Genomic DNA, 23,805 nt, shown 5'->3' with positions numbered 1-23,805 from the left:
AACACTACAATTTGGGGAAAGGTCACATAAAATAGAGGCTAAAATCATGAATGTTGGAGTAATTTATCCATTCAACAGTTATTTCTTGAGTGCCACTAAATGCCAGGCATTTGTTCTAGCTTCCAGGGATTCAGCTGTGAACAACACAGACCAGGTTCTTCCTCTCATGGAGCTTATGTTGCACTAGTATGGTCCAGTAGAACAAGTAAATAAATAGATAAATGAGGGACTTCCCTGGTGGTCCAGTGGGTAAGACTCTGCGCTCCCAATTCAGGGAGCCCGGGTTTGATCCCTGGCTGGGGAACTAGATCCCACATGCATGCCGCAACTAAAGAGTCCACATGCCACAACTAAGAGTCTGCATGCTGCAACTAAACGGTCCTGCATGCTGCAACTAAGACCCAGTGTAGCCAAAATAAATAAATATTAAAAAAAAAAGATAAATGAGAAGATACCAGCAATGACAAGTGCTTTGAAGAACATGAAACAAGAGGCCATGATCAAGAAAAATGGGGGTGGGGTGGTGCAGTTTTAGACAGGGTGGACCAGGACGGCTTATAAAAGGTGATGTGTAATAGAAAGCAAGAACCAGTTCTGCAAAAGTAGGGGTGCCTTTCTTAACTAAAGCGGGTGGAAATACTCTCAGGTGAGAATAAGCTTGACTTTGTTTTTTTATTTTTGAGAACGAAAAAAAAAAGCCAGTATGCCTTGAATAGAGAGAGTAAGAGGAAAAGTGGTACAAGATAATGGTTGAGAGGGAGGCAGGGTGGACATCAGAGAAGCTTGGTAGCTATGAGATCTTAGACTTAATACCTCTGACACTCAAGTTTTCTCATCTGTACAATGGGCATAATAATAGCACCAAAGTAATAAGTACTATATAAGGTACATATGATAGGGTCATAGTATTATACTATTAAACAGGTATAATACTATGCAGAGCCCACGCACACAACATCCTATCGTTCGTAGTCATGGCAGGAAGGTGTGCTCTGAAGGAGGACTTGGGTGGGAAGCCACACAGGAGGGTAACTGGGAGGGCACTTAGACCTTAGGTAGTGGGGAGAGGAGCCGGCATTCAGGGAAAAGTCATTTGGTGCACCAGTGCATGGACATGGTCATGAACATGGTACATCTGCCCAGTGGCTAGGAAACTGGCCTGAGCGTGGATTAAGATATAAGAAGGACAAACACACAGGTGAGCCCAGAGAGTCATGGAGATGCAGAAGGCACACCAAGGCCCCTGAAGGATGTTCTGCAGGGGAGTGACATGATTAATGACTGTGGTCTTGCAAATGTCCCAGGCTGTAAGGTTCATGGTGGGCTGGAAAAGCGTCCTGGCCACATGGCTGGCTTTTGGGAAAGCTCCAGACTCAGGTGAACATAACCAGAGGGGGCATACATCAAGTGTTCAGACTGTAGCACCTTCTCTTCAGAAAGTAAGGAATACATAATATGAATGATTTCCTTTTCTGCCTTGGGCCACTCTCCCCATCGTGTGCCTGGGGATGATTTCTTTCTAAATACTCTATTGGAAGAAGAATGTCTCACTTAAGTCCCTCCTCTAGCTATTTTCTTTAGTGACATCAGTCAATGCTTATAGTCTTTCCAAGAAGCCTGGCTCCAAAGTGTCCTTCGTGCACTCCCCTGCAAATGACAGCAGAGTCTGTTTCTGAATTATGATCAGTTTAGAAGGTGTCTTCTGGCTCTAGCTGTGTTTATTTTTAGAAGAAGTATGAGCTGGGCTCTTGGGGGAGTGGGAATTGGCCATTTCCACCTTTCTGGGGAACAGGTCTGGAAAATTGCTTCTGTCAAAGGGTGTCTCCTTGGAATGTCTTGGTCACAGGCTTAGTTCTTTTTCTTGTCTGGTAAATATTTTTGGAAAGTATTTTCTTTCGGCACTCCCCTTCCCCCGCCCGCATAAAACCACTTAGTCGGATCCCTCCCAGGATGCTGTGTGAATTGCATTTTCCAGCCCAGATGCCACATCAGTTCTTTGCCTTTGGTGAACTTCAAATAGAGTAAGGCAAAGCGGAGGGGACATTTTGTCAATGAAACTAGCCACTGTCTGTATCCTACTCCACGGGCCAAGAAGAGGAATGGAAAAATGGAATCACGCGGTTACATGATAAAAGTAGTGATGGTGACCAACAAAAACCAATTCGTGGTCCTATTGGAGGGAGGGGATAGAATTCCTAAGCTCACGCGGGTTAGTGCCTTCTGGTGTTCTGTGTGCAGGGCGAGTCTTTACCCCTAGAGGGCAGTCACGACCCTCCTAAGGCAGCACTCTGTTCCCCATAATGGTTCCCATCCCCTTCAACCCACTTGACATTTTTTTCCTTTCCTTGTTTTGAAAGGATTTGCTGGATGAGCTTTGTTTATTAAGAAATAACAAATAGGTTTCACAACACAATTGGGATTTTTGATCACCGTTCCATCCGGTGGGCCTGAGATGATCGACCTTTGACTGATACAATTCTAGCCAAAAGGGACGCTTGCTTCATAGTGGGCTAACACAGCTGATAGAGGTGAATGTGTAAATTCATGTCTTTTTGAGGTATTGATTAGATCTGTCCCATTTGCTGATGGAAAAACGTGAGAAAAGTAGGTTATAAGGAATAAGTGCTTTTTGATCTCATTTTACTCTCAAAGGCTAGAAAAGAGCATGTTAACCTGGAATATATCTCAATGATAGAGTTAAGGGTAATTTTCACTTTTTTGTTCTTCTAACTTCATCCTGTTGGCGAAATTATGGGTAGATGTTTTTTCTAAAAACTTATTTTTGTATTACTTTTACATGAATATCTTCTTATAAAAACATTTAATATCATAGTTGAGGCTGCTGTCTTTTGATGTAGCAATTTGCTCTGTATCTCTCCAGAAGTGTATCTAAGAATTCTAAGAATTTTCGTCAATATATAATAGTATTTGAGTGTCTTCTGTGGTTAATATAATTGATTTATGCTCTATATGTTATTATACAACTTGCTGCATTCTTGGACATCATTTCACACAAGTTCATGTAAATATACATTACGCTTCTTAAATGATGCCACATCTTCCTAAGTAAAAGCAAAAAAGACAATTCAAAATTACTCTCATTTTCTCTAAGAAAACTTTTAAATACTATACAATACTTTATGTATTTCAGACATACATTTGAGCATCTGTGAAATTGGGGTATGTCTTCAAATCAGTGCCATCCTAAACTTGATCAAATACAGTGTAAGAATCTTTTAACTTCCAGTCCCCTATCCTTATATATTTTTTACCCACAAAAGCAGTAATTCTATGAACCTTTCCTTATGTTACTTATATCAACTTATCTTGATAATATTCCTCCAAGGAAAGCTAGAGACAGTTATTGGAAGTCTCATCTAATAATACAGAAATAGAGACACACTTTTTTCCTATGTTAAAACTAGTAAGTGACAAAAAACAGGAATAGGGGAGGAGCCTCAAGATGGCGGAAGAGTAACACGCGGAGATCACCTTCCTCCCCATAAATACATCAGAAATCCGGCTACATGCGAAACACCTCCTACGGAACACCTACTGAACGCTGGCAGAAGACCCCAGACCTCCCAAAAGGCAAGAAACTCCCCACGTACCTGGGTAGGGTAAAAGAAAAAGCAGAGACCAAAGAATAGGGACGGGACCCGCACCAGTGGGAGGGAGCTGTGAAGGAGGAAGGGTTTCCACACGCTAGGAGCCCCTTCGCGGGCGGAGACTGCGGGTGGCAGAGGGGGGAAGGCTTCGAAGCCGCGGAGAGCGCGGCTACAGGGGTGCGGAGGGCAAAGCGGAGAGATTCCCTCACAGAGGATTGGGGCCGGCCACCACTCACCAGCCGGAGAGGCTTGTCTGCTCACCCGCCGGGGCGGGCGGGGCTGCGAGCTGAGGCTCGGGCTTCGGAGGTCGGATCCCAGGGAGAGGGCTGGGGTTGGCGGCGTGAACACAGCCTGAAGGGGTTAGTGCGCCACAGGTAGCCGGGAGGGAGTCCGGGAAAACGTCTGGAGCTGCCGAAGAGGCAAGAGACTTTTTCTTGCCTCTTCGTTTCCTGGTGCGCGAGGAGAGGGGATTCAGAGCGCCGCTTAAAGGAGCTCCAGAGACGGGCGCGAGCCGCGGCTATGAGCGCGGACCCCAGAAACGGGCATGAGACGCGAAGGCTGCTGCTGCCGCCACCAAGAAGCCTGTGTGCGAGCACAGGTCACTATCCACACCCCCCTTCCGGGAAGCCTGTGCAGCCCACCACCGCCAGGGTCCCGTGATCCAGGGACAACTTCCCTGGGAGAACGCACGGCGCGCCTCAGGCTGGTGTAACGTCACGCTGGCCTCTGCCGCCGCAGGCTCGCCCCGCATCCGCGCCCCTCTCTCCCCGCGGCCTGAGTGAGCCAGAGCCCCCGAAGCAGCTGCTCTTTTAACCCCGTGCTGTCCAAGCGAAGAACAGACGCCCTCAGGCAACCTACACGCAGAGGCGGGGCCAAATCCAAAGCTGAACCCCAGGAGCTGTGCGAACAAAGAAGAGAAAGGGAAATTTCTCCGAGCAGCCTCAGGAGCAGCAGATTAAATCTCCACAATCAACTTGCTGTACCCTGCATCTGTGGAATACCTGAATAGACAACAAATCATCCCAGATTGAGGAGGTGAACTTTGGGAGCAACGATATATATATATTATTCCCTTTTTCTCTTTTTGTGAGTGTGTATGTATATGCTTCTGTGCGTGATTTTGTCTGTATAGCTTTGCTTTTACCATTTGTCCTAGGTTTCTGTCTGTCCGTTTTTTTTTATTACTTAAAATTTTTTTTCTTAATAATTTAATAACTTTATTTTATTTTATCTCCTTCCTTCCCTTCCCTTCCCTTCTCTTTTCTTTTTTTCTTTTCTTTCTCCCTTTTATTCTGAGCCGTGTGGATGAAAGGCTCTTGGTGCTCCAGCCAGGAGTCAGTGCTGTGCCACTGAGGTGGGAGAGCCAAGTTCAGGACACTGGTCCACAAGAGACCTCCCAGCTCCACGTAATATCAAACGGCGAAAATCTCCCAGAGATCTCCATCTCAACCCCAAGACCCAGCTCCACTCAATGACCAGCAAGCTACACTGCTGGACGCCCTATGCCACACAACTAGCAAGAAAGGAACACAACCCCATCCATTAGCAGAGAGGCTGCCTAAAATCATAAGGCCACATACACCCCAAAACACACCACCAGACATGGACCTGGCCACCAGAAAGACAAGATCCAGCCTCATCCACCAGAACACAGGTACCAGTCCCCTCCACGAAGAAGCCTACACAACAGACTGAACCAACCTTAGACACTGGGGACAGACACCAAAAACAACGGGAACTACGAACCTGCAGCCTGCGAAAAGGAGAGCCCAAACACAGCAACTTAAGTAAAATGAGAAGACAGAGAAACACACAGCAGATGAAGGTGCAAGGTAGAAACCCACCAGACCAAGCAAATGAAGAGGAAGTAGGCAGTCTACCTGAAAAGGAATTCAGAATAATGATAGTAAAGATGATCCAAAAGCTTGGAAGTAGAATGGAGAAAATACAAGAAACGTTTAACAAGGACCTAGAAGAACTAAAGAGCAAACAAGCAATGATGAACAACACAATAAATGAAATTTAAAATTCTGTAGAAGGAATGAATAGCAGAATAACTGAGGTAGAAGAACGGATAAGTGACCTAGAGGATAAAATAGTGGAAATAACTACTGCAGAGCAGAATAAAGAAAGAATGAAAAGAACTGAGGACAGTCTCAGAGACCTCTGGGACAACATTAAATGCACCAAAATTCAAATTACAGGGGTCCCAGAAGAAGAAGAGGAAAAGAAAGGGACTGAGAAAATATTTGAAGAGATTATAGTTGAAAACTTCCCGAATATGGGAAAGGAAATAGTTAATCAAGTCCAGGAAGTGAAGAGAGTCCCATACAGGATAAATCTAAGGAGAAACACGCCAAGACACATATTAATCAAACTATCAAAAATTAAATACAAAGAAAAAATATTAAAAGCAGCAAGGGGAAAACAACAAATAACATACAAGGGAATCTCCATAAGGTTAATACCTGATCTTTCAGCAGAAACTCTGCACCCCAGAAGGGAATGGCAGGACATATTTAAAGTGATGAAAGGGAAAAACCTACAACCAAGATTACTCTACCCAGCAAGGATCTCATTCAGATTTGACAGAGAAATTAAAACCTTTACAGACAAGCAAAAGCTAAGAGAATTCAGCACCACCAAACCAGCTTTACAACAAATGCTAAAGGAACTCCTCTAGGCAGGAAACACAGAGAAGGAAAAGACCTACAATAACAAACCCAAAACAATTAAGAAAATGGCAATAGGAATATACATATCGAAAATTACCTTAAATATAAATGGATTAAATGCTCCAACCAAAAGATGTAGACTGGCTGAATGGATACAAAAACAAGACCTGTATATATGCTGTCTACAATAGACCCACTTCAGACCTAGGGACACATACAGACGGAAAGTGATGGGATGGAAAAAGATATTTCATGCAAATGGAAACCGAAAGAAAGCTGGAGTAGCAATTCTCGTATCAGACAAAATAGACTTTAAAATAAAGACTATTACAAGAGACAAAGAAGGACACTGCATAATGATCAAGGGATCGATCCAAGAAGAAGATATAACAATTGTAAATATTTATGCCCCCAACATAGGAGAACCTCGATACATAAGGCAAATGCTTACAGACATAAAAGGGGAAATCAACAGTAACACAATAATAGTAGGGGACTTTAACACCCCACTTTCACTGATGGACAGATCATCCAAAATGAAAATAAATAAGGAAACACAAGCTTTAAATGATACATTAAACAAGATGGACTTAATTGATATTTAGGACATTCCATCCAAAAACAACAGAATACACTTTCTTCTCAAGTGCTCATGGAACATTCTCCAGGATAAATCATATCTGGGGTCACAAGTCAAGCCTTGGTAAATGTAAGAAAATTGAAATTGTATCAAGTACCTTTTCTGACCACAGCGCTATGAGACTAGGTATCAATCACAGGAAAAAAATCTGTAAAAAATACAAACACATGGAGGCTAAACAATACACTACTTAATAACCAAGAGATCACTGAAGAAATCAAAGAGGAAATCAAAAAAATCCTAGGAACAAATGACAATGAAAACACGATCACCCAAAATCTATGCACTGCAGTGAAAGCAGTTCTAAGAGGGAAGTTTATAGCAATACAGTCCTACCTTAAGAAACAAGAAACATCTCAAATAAACAACCTAACGTTACACCTAAAGCAATTAGAGAACGAAGAACAAAAAAACCCCTAAGTTAGCAGAAGGAAAGAAATCATAAAGATCAGATCAGAAATAAATGAAAAAGAAATGAAGGAAACAATAGCAAATATCAATAAAACTAACAGCTGGTTCTTTGAGAAGGTAAACAAAATTGATAAACCATTAGCCAGACCCATCAAGAAAAAAAGGGAGAAGACTCAAATCAATAGAAATGAAAAAGGAGAAGTAACAATTGACACTGCAGAAATACAAGGATCATGAGAGATTACTACAAGCAACTCTGTGCCAATAAAATGGACAACCTTGAAGAAATGGACAAATTCTTAGAAAAGCACAACCTTCCAAGACTGAACAGGAAGAAAAAGAAAGTATGAACAGACCAATCACAAGCACTGAAATTGAGACTGTGATTAAATATCTCCCAACAAACAAAAGTCCAGGACCAGATGGCTTCACAGGTGAATTCTATCAAACATTTAGAGAAGAGCTAACAGCTGTCCTCAAACTCTTCCAAAATATAGCAGAGGGAGAAACACTCCCAAACTCATTCTACGAGGCCACCATCACCCTGATACCAAAACCGGACAAAGATGTCACAAAGAAAGAAAACTACAGGCCAATATCACCGATGAACATAGATGCAAAAATCCTCAACAAAATACTAGCAAACAGAATCCAACAGCACATTAAAAGGATCATACACCATGGTCAAGTGGGGTTTATCCCAGGAATGCAAGGATTCTTCAATATACGCAAATCAGTCAATGTGATACACCATATTAATAAATTGAAGAATAAAAACCATATGATCATTTCAATAGATGCAGAGAAAGCTTTTGACAATATTCAACACCCATTTATGATAAAAACCGTCCAGAAAGTAGGCATAGAGGGAACTTACCTCAACTCAATAAAGACCATATATGACAAAGCCACAGCCAACATCGTCCTCAGTGGTGAAAAACTGAAACCATTTCCACTAAGATCAGGAACAAGACAAGGTTGCCCACTCTCACCACTATTATTCAACATTGTTTTGGAAGTTTTAGTCACAGCAATCAGAGAAGAAGAGGAAATAAAAGGAATCCAAATCAGAAAAGAAGAAGTAAAGCTGTCACTGTTTGCAGATGACATGATATTATACACAGAGAATCCTAAAGATGCTACCAGAAAACTACTAGAGCTAATCAATGAATTTGGTAAAGTAGCAGGATATAAAAGTAATGCACAGAAATCTCTGGCATTTCTATACACTAATGATGAAAAATCTGAAAGTAAAATCAAGGAAACACTCCTATTTACCATTGCAACAAAAAGAATAAAACACCTAGGAATTAACCTACCTAAGGAGACAAAAGACCTGTATTCAGAAAACTATAAGACACTAATGAAAAGAATTAAAGATGATACAAATAGATGGAGAGATATACCATGTTCTTGGATTAGAAGAGTCAATATTGTGAAAATGACTATACTACTCAAAGCAATCTACAGATTCGAGGCCATCCCTATCAAACTACCAATGGCATTTTTCACAGAGCTAGAACAAAAAATTTCACAATTTGTATGGAAACGCAAAAGACCCCAAATAGCCAGTGCAATCTTGAGAAAGAAAAATGGAGCTGGAGGAATCAGGCTCCCTGACTTCAGACTATACTACAAAGCTACAGTAAGTAAGACAGTATGGTACTGGCACAAAAACAGAAATATAGATCAATGGAACAGGATAGAAAGCCCAGAGATAAACCCACGCACATATGGTTGCCTTATTTTTGATAAAGGAGGCAAGAATATACAATGGAGAAAAGACAGCCTCTTCAATAAGTGGTGCTGGGAAAACTGGACAGGTACATGTAAAAGTATGAAATTAGAACACTCCCTAAGACCATACACAAAAATAAACTCAAATGGATTAAAGACTAAACTGTAAGGCTTGGGCTTCCCTGGTGGTGCAGTGGTTGAGAGTCCGCCTGCCGATGCAGGGGACATGGGTTCATGCCCCGGTCCAGGAAGATCCCACATGCCACACAGTGGCTAGGCCTGTGAGCCATGGCCGTTGAGCCTGTGCGTCCAGAGCCTGTGCTCCACAACGGGAGAGCCCACAACAGTGAGAGGCCGGCGTACCACAAAAAAAAAAAAATTATATATATATATATATATATATATATATATATATATGTAATGTAAGGCTAGACACTATCAAATTCTTAGAGGAAAACGTAGGCAGAACACTTTGACATAAATCACAGCAAGATCCTTTTTGACTTACCTCCTAGAGAAATGGAAATAAAAACAGAAATAAATAAATGGTACCTAATGAAACTTAAAGGCTTTTGCACAGCAAAGGAAACCATAAACAAGATGAAAAGACAACCCTCAGAATGGGAGAAAATATTTGCAAATGAAGCAACTGACAGAGGATTAGTCTCCAAAATTTACAAGCAGCTCACGCAGCTCAATATCGAAAACACAAACAACCCAATCCCAAAATGGGTAGAAGACGTAAACAGACGTTTCTCCAAAGAAGATATACATATTGCCAACAAACACATGAAAGGATGCTCAACATCACTAATCATTAGAGAAATGCAAATCAAAACTACAGTGAGGTATCACCTCACACCAGTCAGAATGGCCATCATCAAAAAATGTACCAACAATAAATGCTGGAGAGGGTGTGGAGAAAAGGGAACCCTCTTGCACTGTTGGTGGGAATGTAAATTGATACAGCCACTATGGAGAACAGTATGGAGGGTCCTTAAAAAACTACAAATAGAACTACCGTATGACCCAGCAATCCCGCTACTGGGCATATACCCTGAGAAAACCATAATTCAAAAAGTCATGTACCACAATGTTCATTGCAGCTCTGTTTACAATAGCCAGAACATGGACGCAACCTAAATGTCCATCGACAGATGAATGGATAAAGAAGATGTGGCACATATATACAATGGAATATTACTCAGCCATAAAAAGAAACGAAATTGAGTTATTTGTAGTGAGGTGGATGGACCTAGAGTCTGTTATACAGAGTGAAGTAAGTCAGAAAGAGAAAACCAAATACCGTATGCTAACACATGTATATGGAATCTAAAAAAAAAAAAGGTTCTGAAGAACCTAGGGGCAGGACAGGAATAAAGACAGAGACCTACTAGAGAATGGACTTGAGGACACGGGGAGGGGGAGGTAAGCTGGGACAAAGTGAGAGAGTGGCATGGATATATATACACTACCAAATGTAAGATAGATAGCTAGTGGGAAGCAGCTGCATGCACAGGGAGATCAGGTCAGTGCTTTGTGACACCTAGAGGGGTGGGATAGGGAGGGTGAGAGGGAGGGAGACGAAAGAGGGAAGAGATATGGGGATATATGTATATGTATAGCTGATTCACTTTGTTATAAAGCAGAAACTGAGTCGCTTTGTTATAAAGCAGAAACTAACACACCATTGTAAAGCAATTATACTCCAATAAAGATGTTAAAAAAATTATTAAGCGGGTAAATCTGTAGTAAGAGTTCTTACTACAAGAAAACAAAAATTAAAAAAAAAAAGCTGATTCAACCCTCTAATCTCATTTTCTCCTGTATCCTAAGTCTTGGGTTCAAATCCCAGCTCTGCCACTTTTCTTTGCAGATTTACTGTAAAATATAGTATTAATATATTTTTAAAAGTACCAACTTGGTTGGCACTAAGTAGTTGCTCAATAAAGATTAGCTGCTATTATTATTACTCATGTTTCCTATCTACTTATAATAAATACAGCTTAGAGTTTTCTGATTTTTAAAAAAATTATGTACTCAAAGACCAAAATAGGTTGGAATATGTCTTCTGAACCATTATAGGTTTTGGTATAATTTGACATCGCACCACTATCAGCATGTTCTTAAGTTTTGTGTAAGCAAGCGAATGTAGTCTCTGCCTTCTTGGAATTTACAATCTAAAATGGATCAACTAGTGGGACCATCTTGGAAAAGTCACATAAAAAATCCCCAGCCACAGTGTCTCAATTCTTCTATCCCTCAGGTCACAATTTCAGGAGAATGTTTATACCCATAAATTTAATGAAGCACTTGAATGAATCAACAGATACGTGCTTAAATGTTAGGAATTCCATAATATATATCCAAAAACAGCCCCCAGAAAGTATTAGACCCCATTTTTTTTTTTTTTTTTTTTGCCGTACGCGGGCCTCTCACTGCTGTGGCCTCTCCCGTTGCGGAGCACAGGCTCCAGACGCGCAAGCTCAGCGGCCATGGCTCACGGGCCCAGCCGCTCCGCGGCATGTGGGATCTTCCGGAACCGGGGCATGAACCCGTGTCCCCTGCATTAGCAGGTGGACTCTCAACCACTGTGCCACCAGGGAAGCCCTGACCCCATATTTTTATTTTTATCTTTTAATTAATTTTTTTATTGGAGTCTAGTTAATTTACAATGTTGTTTTAGTTTCTACTGTACAACAAAGTGAGTCAGTTATACATACACATATATCCACTCTTTTTTAGATTCTATTCCCATATGGGTCATTACAGAGTACTGAAGAGTTCTCTGTGCTATTCAGTAGGTTCTTATTAGTTATCTGTTCTATACATAGTAGTGTGTCGACCCCATATTTTTATAAAAGCTATCTGTGTCTGTCTGTTTTCATTAAAAGAAAAGTTTCCCTTCTTGACTATCTAAAATATTTCAGATTTTATATTTAATAAGGATTTAAGGAGTAATACGTTTAATATCACCTAGGTTTTTATCTCCAAAGTCAGCCAGTGTTTTCAGTTTCTTGTTCATTTCATGATGTATCCTCTCTGAGATATTTTTGTACATATAAATGCACATATGTCTAGCTATTCTTTTTTTTAACTTAAAAAATGGCAATATATTATACTCACTGTCATGCATCTGGCTTTTTCATTTAACACCATATTTTGAAAATTTTTCACAATAAGTTTGTAAAGATACCCTTGATCTTTGGTATGGCTGCATAGTATTTCATTGCTGTTTAAATTCATTTTTTTAGGTTGTTGTGAGCCTGTTTGCTGCTACAAACAATGCTACAGTGAGTGGCTTTATACATAGGCTATTTTCCACATGTGCAGGTTTATCCTGATTAACTCCCAGAAATGACAATGCTGGTTCAGAGGCAGGTGCTTTTGTAATTTTGATAGAAATTGCCAAATTGGCCTCATCACTGGTTGTAACAGGTTATACTCCAACCATTAATGTGTGAGAATAACTGTTACCGCACAGCTCTGCCAACACAGTGTTTATCAAACCTTTCTCTGGGTTTCTGTTTAATCTTTCTTGTTTTGTTTTGTTTTACTCTTACAGAGGTCAGCAGAACTGGCTACAGTTAGACCACCGAGTTCTTGACCACGATTTGCCCAAGAAACCAGGCCCAACCGTTTTGTACTTTTCTGTGAGGTATGTAACCAGAGACACATCTACCATCACCACCTGCCTCTTTTTTTTTTTGGTGATCAGAGAGAATTTTAAAAAAGAAGGGACAGATCAAAAAATTATTACGTGAAAGAGATTCTTTGCTGTCTTAGTCTGGGGAACAAGTTAACATAGATACTGTGTAGAACTGTTTCCTTTGAAGATGAAGTATAGAATCACCTTCCTTTAGTTCTCAAAGCCCCTTGAATCCATTTAAAGCTGAAAAACGTAAGTAATATATTTTAATACATAAACCTGTTTCTGACTCAACATACTTCTAGATTTTTATAATTTGAAATATAGCAAACACTTACTCTTACATTTTATGTAGGAATGTTTTCTAGAGACTATGGAAATAATTGAATTTTATACAATCTCACACCTTAATTGGAATAGACAATAAAATGCAAACAAATGCTCATGGAAAGAATTAACAGTACAGAAATCTGAATTCTGCTTTCCTGAAGAGACTGCTGGGAAGGAATACTTGATTTGTCCTCTGAGCTCTGCTTGGGCAAGTCACTTAACCATACATATTGGCCTCAGTTATTTCCTCCTGCAATGGATATATTCAACTAAATCAGTGATTTCTTAAAGCCAGCCGATGATGGAAATATTTTTTCACATTAATTATTCACACTGTCAGATAATAAAATGTTATAAAGAGTAACGCCCATGTTCCTTACCTAGCTTAAGAAATAAAAAGGCACCAATTTTGCTGAAAGCCCCTTCCTATGTAGTAGCCCCTCTCCCCACTATCCTGAATTTGATATATTTTCATGATAAATTTTGTCTTCCTGGTCTGAAGCCAAATATGATAAAATAAGCTAAGGTAGGAGATTTCCCATACATCTAAATATATTTTCATAAAGCTGGATTAACCTAAAGAATGGACCCTAAATTCTGAGCTTATGTTACTTTTTGGATGTTGAACTATGCTTTGTTTTATGACATGACGGTGGAGGCTTTTTGTCTTTCTTTGGGGCGGGGTGGGGTTTGGTTATAGTATGTTTACCTGACAAAATCATGTCAATTTCCACAAACCCTTGTTTCTTTTTTTTTTACTTCTTTATGCTCCTTGAAATCCAAAAGTGTGAGATGTCCTGATTGGCCTTTTCTTTTTAAGTCTCTGTTTAACATGAATTGATGGTCATTGTGGATAGAGGCTGCTCCTTATGAAGTAAATAAAGCGCTGACAGCCCCCAATTTGTTTTTTTGCTTTTTGCTCTGAAATCTTGTTGAGAATTTTTTTCTTACCACCAGAAGTCACATTTTTAAAACCCAGGAAGGAGGTAGCATAATGGTGATTTGTCCAGGAGCGTAGCATGTATGGAAAAGTACACAGAAATCCTACAGAAAAACATAGGAGTTTCCTGGAAAGAGTGTGATATGAGTGCTTGTGTCCATGGAAATGGAGAAAAAGACAAACACAGACCAGCAGCAATAACCAAAAATGTATATTAGTAATTAAGCAGGGGTCAGAGAATAGAGAAGCTTTCATCTCGTATTATGTAGGGAAAATGGCTCAACATAAATCAATCTTTTTTCACAAAGAATTATATTATCGCTGTAAACATTTCAAACTTTACGAAAGTATAGAGTGAAAAGGAAGAATTACTCTCCATCAGGCTGCTTCCTCACCGTATCCCCAGTTCACTCCCCTTCTTAGAGAAAAATAAGGCTGATGAGTTGTTTGGTGACTTACTTTTTTTTTTTTTTAACCTGGAGATCTTTCCTTGGGTATATGAAAATCACCTTATTTCTTTTCACTTTCATAATGTAGCTATCCACGCTGCTGTTAAGTGTTGAGGCTGTTTCCAGTGACTTTATTAAGATGTAGCTTGCAGTTAACATCCTTACACTTTCATCTTTGGGCACATAGGTAGTGCTTCTGTAGCCTAACTACTCAGTGCCATTTATTTAGTCACCAGGTTTGTGTTCTAGTTCTTTGACCACTACTATCTGGTCTATTTTTGGTCTCAAAATGCCAGGGGAGAAAGCTGTGTCTTTCCTTCTGTACAGTCACTCATAAGGCGGCCCTGTCATTCCAAAGCGAGTTCCTGGGATTCCGGAGTTGCCTGCTGCCTGTTTGTGAGTTTCAGCACTTATCTCATGAGTGTCCTGTAATCACTTAGCTTTACTTTCCCTGAACTACTTGCCTGTTTAAAAGCCCTTATCAAGTTTTTAATTATTCACTTAATTCTTCTTCCCAACAGTACCCTGGGGTCTTAATAGTCTTTGTTATTATTCCAATTAAGGACTTGTTGTTACTCCAGTTTAATTAAGGAAATGATAGAGCAAAAGCACACACCAGGGAATTAAGCGAACGGACAGAGGTCAGCGAGTGGATTGCATTTCTTTGGAGGTCTCACAAATGGGACTGTAGCCACCGCAGTGACGTCAGTGGCCTCTCAGAGGGTCTCCAGCCTCCTCTTTTAAGAAAACAGGACTGCCGCTCGTACTTACATCATAGCAGACATCACCACCGCCACCCCACCACCCCCAGGTTGCCTGGAGTGACAACACTTTTGAGTCATTGAAGACTAGAACCAAAGAGCATTTGATTGTATCTGGACACGGGGTCACCACAGAAGCCTCTAGAAAGACACATGGTCTCTTTTGATATCGGGGTCATTGCCTTTCCCATCAGCAAGTACTGCTGCATGCCCTGGAACGCGGAGTCGCTCGCTCGTGGACGCCAAGGTGTGTAGGTGCTGAGTAGTTAGCACACAAGGAGGAAGGATTCCCCACAGAAGTAATGCATGTCCCTGGCGGTCCAGTGGTTAAGACTCAGTGCTTTCACTGCCGGGGCACGGGGTTCAATCCCTGGTTGGCAAACTGAGATCTCGCAAGCCACGAGGCAAGGCCTAAATAAATAAATAAATAAAGATTAAACTATCCAAATGCCAACAATGAAGATGGTTTCAGGAAGTGATGGCATTTTTACAGTGAACAATTGATCGCTGTAATAAAAGACATCAGATGAAAAGGGACATTGCATTTCAGAGCTCCCCCAGAAGGAGAGGGGTTGCATATCTGAATCACTGTAGGAAAATTTTTAAACAGTCACCCCTCCAACCCCCAAAACCTCTGCATTCCTGGCCCAGATTCTGATACCGTGCGCTGGAGACGGTCAATGGGATCTTGGGCAAGTTGGTTGTGAATTAAAAAGGGATCAGGGGATACAAAATAACTTGGCAGAATATTATACAAATATAAGAAAATGTCATTTTTTTAATTGTAGCGTTTATGAAAAAGAAAAATACCATACAGTTTTGCTCTCCAGAAGTTTCCTCTCTACTGAAAAGTATCATTAACCCTGTGGCAGGCACTGGGTTAGATATTTGACCTGTATTGTCTCATTGATTCCTGGGCTAAACACTGGGGTCCCACAGATTTGCAGGGAAAGACTTTTCTCCCAGTTCATATCCCCCGGGATGCAGGGAGCAGCTCAGAAACACATGCCGCTTCTGCATGGAAGGAAGAAAACATTTAAGGTGAATGCACTTAGTTCTCTCTTTATGAGCGTCAGGATTAAACCTTTGTCTGTGCTTTAGTTATAAAATCTCAATGATGTGTGCTATGTGTGTAACACATATGTGTATAGACGCCCCATAACTTATTTATGCACCATAATTCATTTAACCCATCCTCTGTTTCCCTGTGCATCCAAACTCCTCCAGACTGCTGGGGGACTCCTCCAGCCCCAGGGTTGTTATCTGCTGCTGTAAATTATCATCCACAAACACATGGGCCTCTGTGGTAATGCAGCCCAGATGTAAGCATTTGAAGAGCTTGATAGTGAGCAAACAGGCATTTAATTCTCAGGGGTGGCAGGGGAACTGCGTGTGACCTCATTGGAAAAGCTCCCATCCCCTCGGGGGCGGGGGGGGGGGGCAAGCCGAGGTGGCTCTGGCTGGTACCACCCAGCTCCACAAAACGCCAGGATCTTGGGTCTTTTACCCCTCTTATTCATCCGACTACCTCTTGCTTTTTTTTCCTTTCTGGTTCTCCCTCTCCTCTTCTCCTCTCTTCTTCCTCCTATTTCCAAATCTCCATTGCTATGCACTAAGACTGTAAGTGGCCACTCAGAGGTACCCTAAGTATTGTCTGTCTGTGACGCTTGGGGGTGAGATTTCGCCGCGTGTGGAGAGTCCTAGTAGGAGATGTGGGGAAAGACTACTAACTTTCCGTCAAAGTTGCTGCAAACACAGAGCCTTTGAAAGACTCTTTTCTGTCTTAAAAGCACCCCTTGGCCTGGTTCTGGAACGTTCGGCCTTTAACTCAAGGAAGCATTATGACTGCAACTCGTGGGTCCACATCATTCCACCTGATTTTTTTAAGAAAGACAAATATATGAAATACAGCCCAACAGGTAAAGATTCTGGTGAAGAAATAGATTTATTGATACAGAAAGAAAGAAGTTCCCAGTATATTCTAGGGGAAAGAAGTTCCCAGTATATTCTAGGGGAAAGAAGCAGACCACAGGATGGCACTGAAGTAAAAGATAGGAGTAGGGAAAAGTGTAAAATGTTAACAGTAATTTACCTCTGAGTAGAATGATTGTGGGAGTGACTTTTGCTTGTCTATATATGTTTTTTCCTACAATGAACGTATTAAGCAGTTTTTAAAAAATGCAAGTGTGAAGAGTGATAAATGAAGAAAAGGTAAAATGTTTGTGACTGGGTAGCCGTGAGTTATTTTAGAGCTGTCAAAGAGTAGGTGATTTACAATAAGGAGAGGACAGGAAAGTTCACCTCTTCCCAGAGGAATGTGATTAAAAAGCACCGAGAAATAACGGATTTCTCCTACTTTAGGCCCAGCAGGGGGATCTGAGGCAGATGTGTGAGTTAGCCAGAGCTCTTTGCACATCACCACACTTCCATCTGAACGATATCCCAGAACCTGGGGAAAAAGTCTGTTAGTTGCCTTAATATTGACCATGACCTCCTGGCCTAACCCATTCTTGAACTTCCAGGCAGTTGGTAAGGGGCCTTTGACTTTGAGGAGTCACCATCCTGATTCATATGAGAGTTCCAGAAAGACACAGAATCTTCAAAACTCAATCCTGATTCCAGTTTCTAATTTATTTATTTTATTTTATTTTATTTTATTTTATTTAGCTGTGTTGGGTCTTCGTTGCTGAACACGGGCTTTCTCTAGTTGTGGTGAGCAGGGGCTACTCTTCGTTGCAGTGCGCGGGCTTCTCATTGTGGTGGCTTCTCTTGTTGTGGAGCACGGGCTCTAGGCACGTGGGCTTCAGTAGTTGTGGCATGCAGTCTCAGTAGTTGTGGCTCACAGGCTCTAGACCACAGGCTCAGTAGTTGTGGCGCATGGGCTTAGTTGCTCCACAGCATGTGGGATCTTCCCGGACCAGGGCTCGAACCCGTGTCCCCTGCATTGGCAGGCAGATTCTTAACCACTGTGCCACCAGGGAAGCCCCCAATTCCAGTTTCTTACAGGATTATATTTCTGTGTGCTCCACAATCACATATCAGACAGTGTTTATGGGAATCTGCTCAGTCTTCTCTGTAATCTGTCCTCAGGGTGACATCGAAAGGGCAGAAGGGAAGCATTAGTATTATGATGGGTGAAAAGGCCGTAGGGTACAGAAGTTCAATGCTTGGCCTTTAATGCAAGCTTTCTCAGTAGCAGTACTATTGACATCTGGGGCCAAGTAATTCTTTTTTTTTTTTTTTTGGCCACACTGTGTAGCATGCGGAATCTTAGTTCCCTGACCAGGGATAGAACCCGTGTCCCCTGCAGTGGAAGTGCAGAGTCCTAACCACTGGACCGCCAGGGAATTCTGGGGCCAAGGAATTCTTCACTGAAGGGAGCCATGCTGTGCTGTAGGATGTTTGCAGCACCCCTGGCCTCTACCCATGAGATGCCAGGAACACTCTCCAGGTCAGGACAATCAGAAAAATGTCTTCAACATGGCCAGATGCACTTCACTCCATCCCTTAAGAACCAATGCTTTAGCATTGCTCTTGGGTTCTAACCCTAACTCTCCTGTGTATTACCTGTGTGGCCTTTGGCACCCTCTGTGGGCCTCTTTCCTCACCTAGAAAATGGAATAGGAGCTTGTGGTAATACACAGGGTTGTTGGAGAATTGTGCATGTTAACATGTAACGAACACCCTCAGTAAATGTTAACTATTTTTATGATATAATTAAGAGAGGCTGCCTCAACCACATGTTCAATGGGTAAAAAATTCCTTCATGTGATATACGGCTACTGAATATGGAAGTTTGGAGACTGTCTGGCTTGGGTCTGACCCACTCACTTTTGCACTGGGTGGAAGATTTCCTCACTTGTCTCCATCATTCACTAGTCCCAGCCATCCCCTCCCTGCAAAGTTAACCTCTCCTGCCTCTTCCTGTCTCCTTCTCAGAGCATCTGTCCCTACTTTGCTCATGGTGGACGGGAGCCGGCTATTTTGCAGTTTGAAGCAAGCACTTGGAATTCACCACGGGACCCTAACACTTCACATTGCCTGGGGCAGAAGACTCCCTCCCCGTTCAGACAGGTCACAGCAAGGCCCTTACCCTCCTGGGCCTCCAGCTGTTCCCTGGAGAACTCAAAGAGTCACAACGTGGGAGAGGAGCGCCAGGGCAGGTTTCCACAGGCTCACACCTGGAGGGCCCTCTCTAGTTCTCCTTGGGAAGCCTGGAAATTCGGAAGTGAGGCAGAGTTTTCCTGGCAGGGGAGCACATTGTAGAAGCAAATAATTCTTCCCTTGGGGAATCTTCCAAGAGTGCACCCCTCCCAGAGATGAACGGGAACATATGGGACTCTCAGAAGTTGTGCATCGTCATTTGGAGAAAATGAAATACACTTAAATTATAGCGCTGTCTTCAGCGTGCATTATAAAGCAGGACTATGAGGTTGCAGGGTCATTACAAGCAATAAATACAGATCTCCCTGCTCGGGGTGTGGATTAGGACCTGAAGGAAATCTACTTAGGCAGGTGGCTGCAGTGAGTGCCTAAAATTACCCACAATAACTGAACGCAACCTGGAACGAGGCGTTTGAATGCAGCCCTTGCAGGACGCCAGTCACCAAGTCAGCATTGTTCAGAATGCGAAATAATTGAGTCATTCTTGCCCAATTCGCCTTCTTTGATGCTATCGCTCAGACACAGCAAAGATTCTGGAAAACAAAGAAAATATGCTCAGCTGGGGAGATAAAGTGGTCAGAAGAGTATGCGTTTCAGAGTGGTTTCCCATTCTGTCAAAATGGACACCTTTGTAGCATGTTGCTTCCTTGAGAGAAAGAGCTTAGGAAAGGTAACTGGAATTTCCATTCTTGTTGTTACTTTTAAGCAGGTTCCCAGCTAAGTGTGCACCTTTTGTTATAGCCCCCCTGGTAGGCAGATAATAATAACATAGTAATAATCACCACTGCTCACTGACCGCTGAAATACATGCCACCCACTAAGCTAAGTTGAAAATATCTCTCATGTCTCTGGTGTGGAGGCAGGTAAGGAAAGGGAAGCACGGAGAAGCCGAGCAGCTGGATCAGTGTTAGGGCTGGACTTAACCTAGTTATCTCCCCAACTCTGTGGTGTTGACTTTTTTTTTCCTTTTCTTTCTCTTTTTTTTTGGGGGGGGGGGGGCCACACCATGCAGCTCACGGGATCTTAGTTCCCTGACCAGGGATTGAACCCAGGCTGTGGCAATGAAAGTTCAGAGTCCTAACCACTGGACCACCAGGGAATTCCCTGTGGTGTTGACTTTTGACCGTGATGAATAAATGCCATAGGAGGAGAACATGGGCCACTACATGGCAGTGACCATTAAAGGACAGCCCATCCCAAACAACCAGAGTCCGCTGCTTTTCGACACACGTGTGTTGTCATCTCGCTGACAGGCCTGCCCCTCCTCCAAGCCAATTATGTCATATCGTTGAGGTTGATGTTCTGTTATCACCGATGATCGGTTAGGTGAACACCTGTCCCATCAAGAAAGGGGGAGAAAATGCTAACGGGAGGAACACGAAAAGCAGAGACAAAACCTCTTCTCAAGAAGGCAGATTCTCAGGAAATTACGCTTGTTGAACTGCTTGAGGTCTGTCTCCAAAACATATGCCTAGCCCCCAAAAGCCTGGGTTTGTTTAGAGGCTGAAAATTGAACCGTGGGCTTTGACTTCACAGAATCTTAGTGAAATCACTCATGGTAAGCACGCAGAAGGGAAACAATATCCTTTTGCCAAAAAGGGGCTGAAACAAAAGGTCTTTATTTTATGTCTGGCATAGTCCGTTTCATTTCATTAAGAAGCCCTAGATTTTGTTTTCAGTTCATGGTACGTGTTGATAGGTGCTCCTGGGGAGCCATTCTCCCGGAGGACCATACATACGTACTGTTCATACCCTCTGTAAATATAAAGTCATTACAGTGGCTCCCTTGAGGGAGAGATGGGATCATGGATTCAGAGAGCCGGTAATCGGATGCCTAGGCAGAAAGGTAGAAGGCAACAGGGCGGATCGCCAGAAAGTAGCGGGAAACAAGATAGGGACCTGTTTACTGGAACTAGGATATAGTCAGGGACCTGAGCTTCAGAAACAAGAGGAACCCAATTTCTAGTACAAAGGTACCTGTGCAGAATTGGACAAGCCACAGGTTGATTTGGTGCTAAGCCACCCTACTCCCTGCGTATGGTTAAATTCTTGCAGACTAGCAAGAGGCCTGGCTAACATGCCCTCTCCCTGGAATGCCCTTCCAACCTTCGTTACCTGGTGAACTCATGCATTCTTTAAGACTCGGCTCAATTGTCTGAGGGTACACCGTGTCCTGTGACACTTAGTTCTCTGGATTTCAGTTTGGCAGCCTTCTTCCTCTTGATTCATAAGCTGATTTAATGGCATCCCTCCCTCGGGCCCCGTGGCATTGTGTACATTTTATACTTCATTGTGATTGTTACTGTAGGAAAGCATCCTATCATATTGGTTTGAAATATGAACTTTGAAGTCTGGAAGGCCTTAGTTTGAATCATGGCTCCACCACTTTCTACCTGTGTGGCTTGGGGAAGTTGACTTTATATCTCTATTTCTCAGTTTTCTTATCTGTAAGATAGGTTCATAACTTGCTACCTCTGGCATCTGCTTATACTGAAGTTAAATGAAATGATGCGTGTAGAGCCCTTTGTATTGTCCCTAGCACGTGGGAAGCCCTCTAGTATCCAGTAATTTGGATTCTTTGGTTTCCAGCAAAAGAAACCAATTGTGGCTAACAGAATTGAAGGAAAACTGGACTAATAAAGCCTCAGAAAAGATAGGAATCCAGGCTCTGCAGGGATCTAGGGAGCAGAAACCAATGGACAGTTTCATCTGAGTACCACTGGCAGAACAATAGGCTCCAACAATCTTTGATCGATAGGTCATTGTAATCATATTTCTATTCCAGGGTGAAAGAATCTGACTGGTCTAGCTTGGGTCGCATGCTCATACCTTGGAGAAGGAGTTCCAGCTGAGTAAAAGGAATGTGCTCAGCTGTTTTATATCCAGCTGGTGCTCCTTAAGGCTTTTGCATATGTGACTCCCACCAAAGACCATTGCAGATTTATTTATTTAATAACACAAGCACAGGATTTAAAAAAAAAAAAGTTTTGAAGACAGTGGCAAAATGTGAATGAAGATCAGAATCTTAAACATTAAGGAATTATGAACTTTGCTAGTGTGAAAATTCATTGAGGTTATGCTTTTTTACATCTTTATTAGAGTATAATTGCTTTACAATGGTGTGTTAGTTTCTGCTTTATAAAAAAGTGAATCAGTTATACATATACATATATCCCTATATCTCCTCCCTCTTGCGTCTCCCTCCCTCCCACCCTGCCTATCCCACCCCTCTAGGTGGTCACAAAGCTCCAAGCTGATCTCTCTGTGCTATGCGGCTGCTTCCCACTAGCTATCTACCTTACATTTGGTAGTGTATATATGTCCATGCCTCTCTCTCACTTTGTCACAGCTTACCCTTCCCCCTCCCCATAGGTTATGCTTTTAATACGATTCCTCTCTGTTAGAAATACATATTGAAGTAAGTAAAAGTGAAAGAATCACCGAATCTTGGCATAGATAACAGACCCTGAGTTCTCCTAATCTGACCTGGGACTCTTATAGGGCAAGAAGACCCTTCCAAGACTATTTTAACTTTCTAAAAGGTGTTTCATAGGTTGATCCAAAATCTATCACCTTGTATTTTTTTGGTCCACTGATCTGGTTCTGACTTTTTCTTTATTTTTATTATTTTTTTTATTTTGTTTATTTATTTTTGGCTGTGTTAGGGCTTCGTTGCTGTGTGCAGCCTTTCTCTCGTTGCGGCGAGCGGGGCCTACTCTTCGTTGCAGTACGCAGGCTTCTCATTGCAGTAGCTTCTCTTGTTGTGGAGCACGGGCTCTAGGCGCGCGGGCTCAGTAGCTGTGGCTCGTGGGCTCTAGAGCTCAGGCTCACTGCACGGGCTTAGTTGCTCCGTGACATGTGGAATCTTCCCAGATCAGGACTTGAACCCGTGTCCCCTGCATTGGCAGGCGGATTCTTAACCACTGCGCCACCAGCCAGGGAAGCCCTGGTTCTGACTTTTGAAACAATAGAGAACAAACGTACTTCTATTTTACTTGCTTCTGCACACAATTATTTAGGGCTTAGCTTTCCTTATAAACGCTAGTTGAGTGAACAAGAGAGGCAGTCAGGAGGAGGTTCCACTGAAAAGCGTTGCCTACAGGAGTCAAAGGGACCCAGATCAAGACCTCCTCCTGCCTGTGCATGTAGGCGGATCTCTGAATTCAGTTTCTGCATCTGTACAATGGGAATAATGATAGGTATCTCCTTCCCAGGGCTGTTGTGAGAATTAAATGAAACAACGCGTGGAAAGCACTCAACATGCGACCCGGCACATAAGTAAGAGCTCAAGAAACATTAGCTGTGATCCTGCTGCTGCACTTTCAGGCTGCCCACCGAAAACCTGCCCATCTTATCTCAGAGATAAAAATACTTGTAAAAACAAAGGAAGCAGGGCAAAACCATCACCACCTAGTTGAAACAGAAGGTCCTTCAGGAAACT

The 23,805-nt window shown here is 42.2% G+C and overlaps 1 protein-coding gene across 9 annotated transcripts in view; it reads left to right on the top strand.

Moving 5' to 3' along the window:
- Positions 1-23,805, top strand: part of FRMD4B (FERM domain containing 4B) — a 335,623-nt gene that overhangs the window by 210,845 nt on the left and 100,973 nt on the right. For all 9 annotated transcript variants that reach the window (XM_079933823.1, XM_079933827.1, XM_079933826.1 and 6 more), the window contains one exon: positions 12,637-12,729. In XM_079933823.1, coding sequence (XP_079789949.1) covers positions 12,637-12,729 — 93 coding nt within the window. The remainder of the gene's footprint in view (positions 1-12,636; positions 12,730-23,805) is intronic.

Source organism: Stenella coeruleoalba, assembly GCF_951394435.1.
Source record: "Stenella coeruleoalba genome assembly, chromosome: 10".
In the NCBI taxonomy this organism is placed as follows: Eukaryota; Metazoa; Chordata; class Mammalia; order Artiodactyla; family Delphinidae; genus Stenella; species Stenella coeruleoalba.
Note: the sequence above shows the minus strand (reverse complement) of the source record. Positions and strands in the feature narration are given on the sequence as shown.